Genomic DNA, 9,503 nt, shown 5'->3' with positions numbered 1-9,503 from the left:
TTCTTCTAAGTATCTAAGTTATTCAAAAATATGCCTCCTCGTAATACTACAGAATGACTCAGGTTCAATTAATAGATCTTGTATTCCTTGTAATCAACTTTTGGGTTGTCTTCGTGAAGACATGTACCGGAACTCATCATAACAGTAGTGCCTATTGTGGATTATCTATTGCCGATAGACAATAGAAAAGTTTCTATCGTTGATAGACAAAACCGAATTTTGATATTGTGACCTGCAAACCAATAGAAATTTTTTTATCAGCAGTAGATAAATTTGTCTATTGCGTTTGAGCAGTAGAAGTGCCTTTAAACCGCTTTATACAGTCAATTTAACATATAAATTAAATATTATTTTTGTTTATTCAATAATTAATAATAATTCATTTATATTTTTATTTGCTTGCTTAGCCGCTTAATATATCGACTTTCAAGTGTTATATATTATATATTGAGAATAAAGTTTGTTGTCAAAGGAGTTTATTTATTTGTAATTGTTTTTGTATTTTTTTTGTTTTGTTTTTAGTTTTGACGTGCAATCGTTCAACTGTCGATACTGCGACCAGAAGAGTCCTTTTACTGATATAAATAGTGCTATGATAGAGCAGAACATTTACAATAGTGTTTGTCTATCAAGTTTCATAATACGAAATTTGCCTAATAATCTGTAGACTCAGTAGTCAAATGTGTATTGTCTACCAATAGACATATCATAATACCCACTAACAAGTAAGAAGATAATAATTTATTTCCTTAAATTTGTTATATTTCTGCATTAATAATACCACAATTTTTATTCAGACTTATTTCGGCCAAGCATTCTATCATTTCTCTGAACAACATTTGATTTATATTATATATTATATAGTCAATAGAAATTTTGTAAAATGCATATCATCATCATCAATTCCCGCCTCTTCCATAAAAATACTAAAAGAAAAATATAATTCTTATTCTTAATATAAAAACATTTATAAAAATTATAATAAAAATATCGTTTACAAAATTAAAATTCTCATTTACTATAAACAACAAATTCTATAAATATTACATAGACACCATCATAAAAGTGTTGAAGCAATCTGGTTTAATATAAAAATATAAGATTTAAAACCACATCATTGTCTATTGTTATTAAAGGTGGTTCTTTGAAGGTAGTATTACTAGTTTACGAGACATATGTAGTTCCGAATGTAATTTCTCATAGTTATAGCAAAAACATAGAAATATTTCTATGTTTTTGGTTATAGTAAGTTGATTTAATGGCTTACAAATGTGAAAAGAAAATAAGTTTAAAATGAAATATAATGTTAAAGTAAAATAGAAGTGAGATCAGCTCTAAATTTTTTTTTATTTATTTTTTGTAAATACAATCTGTAAAAGGGCATTCAGTATTACTTAAGGATATAAAATATAATAAAATGATATGTAGACATGTGTGGGACTATAGCTGAAATAGTAAACACCGCTAAAGGTTAAATTACAACTAGTAATGTATAAGAAGTTGGCTATAAATATTTAATATCTGTGAGTTTGGTGAATCGTATTTTGGGTTCCATTTGGCAGATCCGACATATATTTGCTTGATATCTGATAACAGCTAATGTGCTAGTGAGTTCGAGTGATTTGATAGCCTTGTTCGGTAGTTTTTCCTAACTATTTGTACTGTTTCAAACACTGATAGGACGTGGAGATCGCGCTGTAAAGTACTATTTAGGCTATACCATGAAGCAGCAGTACATAAACGAAGTATTTTTGATTCAAATCTCTGTAGTGTCGCTATATAAGATTTTGCAACTGTTCCCCAAATCGAAATACCGTAAGTCAATTTGATTTTAAAATAACTTTACATAGAAGTGCTTTAGAAATGTTCAGTGATAGCTTTGAACCCAGATCCAGTTGCTAACGTTTCGTAAATATTTGGTGTTTCCAAATGAAATGCTGATCAAGATGAACTTCCAAGCACTTCGCGTAATCGGATTGTGGTAGTATATTATTATTTCGTAAGCTTTAATGCGCCATTTGTTTAGCCACACTTGGATGTTGTCTAGATCTGTTCACAACTGATTAGTAGCGACTGTTGGGTTTTTGCTTTTAGCCATGATCAGTGTGTCATTAGCAAAGGTTGCGGTGTACGTTGATGGATTAAGTGGTAAGTTAGCTGTGAACAACGTGTAAACGCTTGCACCTAGTATAACATACTTCTTTGTGGCTCTCCAGCTTTTATCAAGAAAGTTTTCGTATTGTACTCTTCTACTTTGACCATGAAATATTGGTTATCGATATAAGGTCTACACTTAATATTAGCATAATCATAAAATACACTTTAAAAACTAACATAATTTATTAAAATTAATCTAATTAAAAACTAACTATATATATATGTTGAGGCTAGTTGAGTTGAGTCAGTGCACCTGAGCACTTTTACTCTCTAATAACTGCGAGGTTTCTACAAAACCCCTCTTTGCGCCTTGAGTGGATTTTTGTTTATCACTTCATTAGATTAAGCAATAATTGACCTCAGATAAGCATATCTCCCCGAGGAGCCTGTAACCATTCTAAGATTGGATAACGCGGTGTTAGTAAGTCTGTCAGATTTCGCAAATAATTTCAGGCCTCTATCCTTTATGTATTTTTTGATGGGATCAATCTTGAGGTCCCTGAGGATGTCCTAATGTACCAAGGAACTTTGAAAAGTCTTCTTAGAGCCTGGCTTTGTGCAATTTCTAACTGACGAATAGTAGTGTTTGAAACTTTGCTAAACGCTACACAACCATATGGAAGTGACGGACAAATTATTTGGTTATATATCAGTTTCCTGTTCTTAGCATTGAGATTTTCATTTCTAAATAGCGGTTGGAGGTAATGAAGAATTCGCAGCTAATTCTTTTCAGTTGAACATGTTTAAGCCATGTGAATCGTTTGTCCAACGTGATGCCGAGATATTTAACGCTCTCCTCCCAGTTTATCGCCATATCACCCACTCTCACTCTTGACGGATTCTGTCTCCTCTTACGCGTTATAAACAGAACCTTAGTTTTTTCATTATTGATTTTTATTTTCCATTTCTGAAAATACTTCAGATTGAGGTTTATATGCTCTTGAAGTGTGTTTGTTATGTTGAGAGCACATTTGTCTGAGTATAACATACACGTATCGTCAGCATATAACGCCAAAGTCGAGGGACCTAACAATGGAATATCAGATGTATAAATGTTGTAGAGAGTAACATATAATTATTATTAAGTTAGATGTAGTTGAGAGCACAAAGCGAAACGTTGAACTTTTATTAAATCGTTACTTATAAATATATATACAATATATAAGAACTATAAGTTTAAGGTGATTTAAAAAATTAAAATTCTCATTTATTATAGTTAGTGAAGTGTGTAAATATAATATGAATGCCAGACTTTTAATTGTGTAATTTAATATAAAAGTCTTAAATGCTGTAGAAATATTAAAACCCGTTTCGCCAACTCCAATAGTTAGAGTTGTTTTTAGTTAAAAATTTGTATAGATTCAAATTTAAATTCGTTTTCCTATTATATTATTAATATCACAGTAGCAAAATGTGTTCCATTCTTATTCTTTCTGCTTTGCGTATAACAATTTTGAAAATAAGTTGTTTTGATTCTATCTATTCTGTACTTGAACCATATTGACTATTCACAATAGTTAAACAAAAAATCATTTTTTAAAATTGTTTTGGATTGTTTTTGTTTTTAAATCAAAATATTGAGCTAAATAAAAATTAATGTAAAATAAATTAAATTTAATTTAATTTCGTTTGATTTTTATTTTTAACAAAAGTATTTGGCCAAAAATCGCTTTGTTATTCAACGTTAAGGCCGAAACACATAGACAAATTGTGATTATTAAAACTTAAATACAATTATACGAAAAAATTGAAAGTAAATAAAACGAATTCATTTTAATGATTACATATTGTCAATATATATTATTAAAGATTTATTTTTACTGAACAGCAATTGTTTTATTTTAATTCAACTTATGCGCCATAATATATGGTAAATAAGCCATAGCCATTTACAAGTACACTCAAAAATGATAGTCTGCACCGCTCTTAAAGTCAAAATACACAAATTTAATTTCAAACCAAAACAGCTGATTCACACATCAACACAAATTTTACTTGAAATAAAATGTACGAGTAATAAAGTCTGTGTAGCATTCACGGTTGCCACTTATGGTACTTTAGTACCAAAATTGGTACTTTTTTTTTCATTTAGTACTCATGTTCAAAAAATGGTACATTTTTGACGACCCAACTTTGCACTATTTTATATTTTGTTAATTTGTAACACTATGAAAAACACAGAACGAAAAAACGAAAAGGTCCAAAAAAAAATTTGGACCTTTTTTTACAGAAATGGTATCTTTTTAAACCAATTTTGGTACAGGAAAAAATTTTCAAGTGGCAACCGTGGTAGCATTTTCAAATTTCGACACGGATGTTATGTTCTCTCAAATGCTCTCATTTACTCGAAAATTTGCTAGTGGAACACACCTGTGTATACCTAAAGTTACTACTAATACCTCGTGGAACAGACCAAATATCGCATGAAAAATATAAAATTTGTTTTATGAACAACAAAAAAATGAATCGAGCAAAAAAACAAATTGTCACATTTAAACAAAAAAAAAGGGTTTAAGAACAATGCTACCAACCAAACCTGTGTAATTGATAAGAACTAAATAAACAAAATTCACCGCTTTTGTTTGTTTTGTTCCTATCAAATACACAGGTATGGTTGGTTGTGAATTTCACTTTGACTTAAGTTCGCTTATGTTATTACGGTACGTACGGACTAACTGAGCGTTAATACTTTTAGTATATTTGATTTTGTGATGTCGCTCTGTTGCACTTCATATATAAATTTCCTATGGATTGCAAAGCTATCATAGAGAATTTGCGAAGCAACAGATTTTCATAAGCAATAAGTATAGAATACAAAAACATTACATTCAAATTCATATCCCAGCAAGCATTTCTTGCGATCAAAATTGTTGTATAAAAACAAAACATATTTTTATTTTAAACAAATTATCATTTTTATAAATTTGTTGTTCTTTTTTGTTAATATTTATTTGTAATAATTAAGCAACCAACAAAGTGCATCGCTGGTTTGAAACTTCGAAATTTAATATTCAATATAATAAATGGTAAGTAAATTGTGATTTTAAATGGTGTTTTGGATTCATACCAAATATGATGATGGAAATATGTTTTGTTTAGAAATTATTATAATTTTCTTGCGTATTTTCTTTCTGCACGCGCATTAAAAAATAATGCCTCTGTTCTCTACAGAAAGCAACAATGATAATGACAGTTGCATTAAAAAAAAAATTTTCAAAAATTTAATGTTGGCAACTCTGTAAAAATATTTAAAAATAAATGGAAGACTGTAACTTTTAAACTTTTAGTTTTTACAAATTTATTTTAATACAGCATCATTTGGTTTTAAATTACTAGCTATGCACCAATTATGGGTAATCTATTTGTTTACGTTTGCCGGCGTATTCAGTTCAGCAGCGAGTATAGTAAATAATAATGGTAATATAATTATAATTAAATTATTTGAAATTATTTTAACATGTTTTCAACAGTCTCCATATTAAAACCTAATTCGATATTTGACTACCAACCACGATTACAGCGCAATAGATTTTTTGAAACTGATCTGCATACTTATTGCTATAATGCTACGTATAGGGATATAATAAAGTTTTTCCAAAGCTTGGAACTGCATTTGGAAATAGAAGGAGGTGATTATACACAATATGAAGGAACAACGCCAGAAGAAGTGATGCAGAACTATAAAGATAAATTATCGTTGTGGAACTTTAACATATTTATGCAAAAACGCACAAAATTATCTTTATCGCCCTTTGAACCGAAATGTATAGGTATTGTATCCCGGAAACCCTATCGTTTGAGATTGGTCCTAAAATGGGTGGATATTTCAAGGGTATTGCTATTGCTTTCCGGCGCTTTTATGTTTTGGTACGCCAGAAAATTAAGTGAAAATCCTTTATTTTATTATATTACTGGCATCATACTGGGGATAAGCTTATCTTTTATGATAATTATTTGGTTATCGAGTAAATTCTTTCAAAGGTAAATTAATTTTTATTTTTATGTACGCATCAAAAGTTTACATACGTGAATAAAATAGTGTTTTTTACTTAGACGAACTCTGATTCTAATTGGCGGTTGGAGTATTGGCGTTTATATATTACAAAAAATTTTGGAAAATTTGCAAGTCATTGTTGTTACTTACCATATTTATGTGTTTTGGTATATTATTACAACAGGTGTAATAGCATTCCTCTTTTCTTACCATATGGGTCCACCAAAAAATCAGCGTTCTAAAGATATTATGAGATTGCTTATGCAGTTGGTGTCATTCGTTTTAATATACTTTTCGAGTCATTTGAAGGAGGCATCTGTAGGTGCCTGTATCATAGTAGTTATACTAAACTTCTGCTAATGTACGCTATTTTTCGCTCAAAACTCGTCTGCTTAGTAGCGAGGAGTTTTATGAACAAGGAGTTCAAGAAAAATCGAAAACATTAGAAGAGTCTCGCATTTTTGCCAGTAGTCCACAAAATCTCTGCAATAGCAGGTAAATAATTGAATGAATAAGGCCATGTGCGAGTTCGAGTAAATTGATGGTAAATTGAGGGAAATAGTTAATTATGTTGGTATGGCAGCCAATGTTGGTATTTGCCAGAATTTTAAGTAGGGTAAATTAGATAAAAATTATGTAAATTAGGTATTACCATTGTGAAAATTTTATGAGATGTTTAATAAATATATAAATAAATTTGAAAACTTTAACCAAAAATAATAAATAAGTGCAATAAATAAATAAATAAATATTTACATAAGTGCAGTGCAAAAAATCCCTAGATAATTTTAATATACTCGATCTCGCAGACGGCCTAAATATATATATTTGTTAATTTTATATAAATATTAAAATTTTATTTTGCATAGGTTATTGCTAAGTTAAAGGATCCTCTACGCTTCGCTAGTTTTATAAAAGGTTCGTCGCATTTGAGTAATGATGAAATACTTTTCTTTGAAGAATTTAGGCAAAATGTGGATAGTAAAGAAAGTTCTTCAAACACCAAACAGCACCAAACAGAAATCATAACCATGAAATACTTACTGATGAGGATGATATATCTGAAGACGATAAGTAAAACATGCAATAAATGAAAACAGAGCTTTAACTTCTAGAACAAATGTGGGAAAGAAAGTCGACACCAAATGGAAAAGTATTAAGAAAAGTATTAGAAAAAGTATTAGGTAATCAAATGATGTTTTTTCAACTGACAGTGATGAGGATCAAAAAATATTTATAGTTTTTTAAAAATTTCTACTCAAAACTTTTTGATTTTAATTATTTAAATATAATTTCAGTATTTTTAAATATTTCGTATTTTTTTATTTTTTTTTTTAGATTTTTTATATTTTTTTATATTTTTTTATATTTTTTATATATGTTTTAGACTTTTTACATTTTTTTAAGTGTTATTTTAGATATTTTTTTTTGTTTTTTATTTGTCTCGAACTGGGAGAGTTAACACAACATATTTTATGATCGTTTTTTATTAAAAAAAAAATACTATTTGGAGATATTAATTTTTTCCAGTGCATGTCATATATTATATATAATATTAATCATATTTATAGATTAGTGAAAATTTATAAAATATATAAATAAACATATATATAAAATAAACATCCTTACATATTGTTTTTATAAAAAAAATTAAATAAAAAATCTTTTAAAGTTTGATTCTAATTAAAAAATTTAAGGAGTGAAATTGTATTATAAAATTATATATAAATTATTTATATATATATATATATATATAAAAGTATTATAAAATTGTGTAAAACGAAACTAATAAATTAACGAATAATAATTTGATAAACATTTATGTGGTTATGAAAATAATTTTTTTCTTATTAAATGTTACCCATAAAATCACTAATTAATTTTCTTCTTAGGATTTAAAAAATAAAATTTTATAGCGTATTATAAAATATTTTAAGAAATCTCTTAAAAATTCATATGAATCTCTAGAAAAGTTTAAAATTGTTAGACTTAATTTTAGGTTTTTAGAATAAAATTTGATTCAATGTTATGTAATTTCTGTGTAAACATTGGCAATATGGCTTGTCACTTACTAAGTTGATATTATTTAGATTTTAATAAAGAATATATATGAATTTATATTTGAGAACTGATTAAATACATATCATAGTTTACTACTAAGGTGAGAAAAAATTTTTTGCACAAATCATCAAACAAGACGTGTGGAATCAGCAGCATGTCCTTCTTATACTCAATATGCATTATATTAGCTATAAAGAGAATGCTTGCTTTATTAGAGTCTATTTCACTGCCATAACTTTGTCTCAAAACTGACTTAAATATAAATTAAGACAACGAAATTGATCATTTAAGCATTACTTGAGTCAGTATTGGGACTAAGTTACGAGTGTGAAACTGGATCTAAAACTAAACATTATAATAGTTCTATCCACGAATATCGAGTAAAAACCTCGGTAGTTGAGTAACATAGAAACAAGGCAAAGTGGCAGCAACGAAATACATTTAAAGTAAAATTTACTTAGTTACCAAGTTCGTTGTTTGAGATCGTGAACACTCCTAATATATATAGTCAAGGCAATAAATATTATCACTTAAAAAGGTTTACTTTTCAGGGGTCTTGAAAATAGTTCTTGTATTTAATTATTCGTAAATAATTTTTTGAGACTGGAAATACTAGGAATCGAACTCGTGTCCTGCCAAATTTGATGCAGAGTCAACAAACATTAACCAACTGACCCAAAGCCGTTTTTAAATTTTATGCGCACATTTTTCTGAAGTTTTTGTTAATTGGCTGTGAAAGTTTAATAAACAATTTACTTCATTCATAATAGAACGAAATCATAAACCAGCTGTAGAATAATTGAATTATATTTTTAATTATATTTTTATTTTTAATTGTTAAATTTTAATACTATTTTATACTATTAAATATATAAAAATAATCACAAAAAGCTCATGTTTATAAAAACCCATTGTGGGTTGTAAAGATATATATATGTACATATATATATATATATATATATATTATATATATTATATATTAATATATATATATATATATATATATATATATTATATATATTATTAGCTGTAATAATTTTTTTAATTTTCATATGTCTGCAGTTCTTAAAATATTTCTTTTGATGACCCATAAATTGACCCATTTCGGACCACCGTGTGGTGTACCACACAACTAGCTTTGAATATTTTTTAATAATCAAATAATACTTTATCTTTTTAGGTAAATATAAAGTGAGAGTAATCTTTCAAATAAATATTAAACTCTTCTCATTTACTTAAACTTGTTTTATTTTACTAAGTACTATGGAAATTACACCGTAAAATTTCAAGT

The 9,503-nt window shown here is 27.7% G+C and overlaps 1 protein-coding gene across 2 annotated transcripts; it reads left to right on the top strand.

Moving 5' to 3' along the window:
• Positions 1–5,093: 5,093 nt before the first annotated feature.
• LOC119689403 (nuclear envelope integral membrane protein 1-like) lies at positions 5,094–7,243 on the top strand. 2 transcript variants are annotated; one of them, XM_038104231.1, is made up of 5 exons: positions 5,094–5,183; positions 5,494–5,574; positions 5,628–6,138; positions 6,211–6,646; positions 7,021–7,243. In XM_038104231.1, the coding sequence occupies exons 2-4, from the start codon at positions 5,496–5,498 to the stop codon at positions 6,509–6,511; spliced, it is 891 nt and encodes a 296-aa protein (XP_037960159.1). In that variant the 5' UTR covers positions 5,094–5,183; positions 5,494–5,495; the 3' UTR covers positions 6,512–6,646; positions 7,021–7,243. The 2 variants fall into 2 exon arrangements, with proteins under 2 accessions (XP_037960159.1, XP_037960158.1); XM_038104230.1 differs by lacking the exon at positions 5,094–5,183 and having other exon boundaries at positions 5,446–5,574.
• Positions 7,244–9,503: the final 2,260 nt, after the last annotated feature.

The sequence above is a fragment of the Teleopsis dalmanni genome, chromosome X (assembly GCF_002237135.1).
Source record: "Teleopsis dalmanni isolate 2A chromosome X, ASM223713v2, whole genome shotgun sequence".
NCBI lineage: Eukaryota > Metazoa > Arthropoda > Insecta > Diptera > Diopsidae > Teleopsis > Teleopsis dalmanni.
Note: the sequence above shows the minus strand (reverse complement) of the source record. Positions and strands in the feature narration are given on the sequence as shown.

Bases quoted from the DNA above. Each gene is read 5' to 3' on its own strand.
- LOC119689403 (XM_038104231.1), top strand. From the start codon at position 5,496: ATGCACCAATTATGGGTAATCTATTTGTTTACGTTTGCCGGCGTATTC. The intron at 5,575-5,627 runs GTAATATAATTA...TGTTTTCAACAG, and splicing joins GAGTATAGTAAATAATAATG to TCTCCATATTAAAACCTAAT. The intron at 6,139-6,210 runs GTAAATTAATTT...TTTTTTACTTAG, and splicing joins TCGAGTAAATTCTTTCAAAG to ACGAACTCTGATTCTAATTG.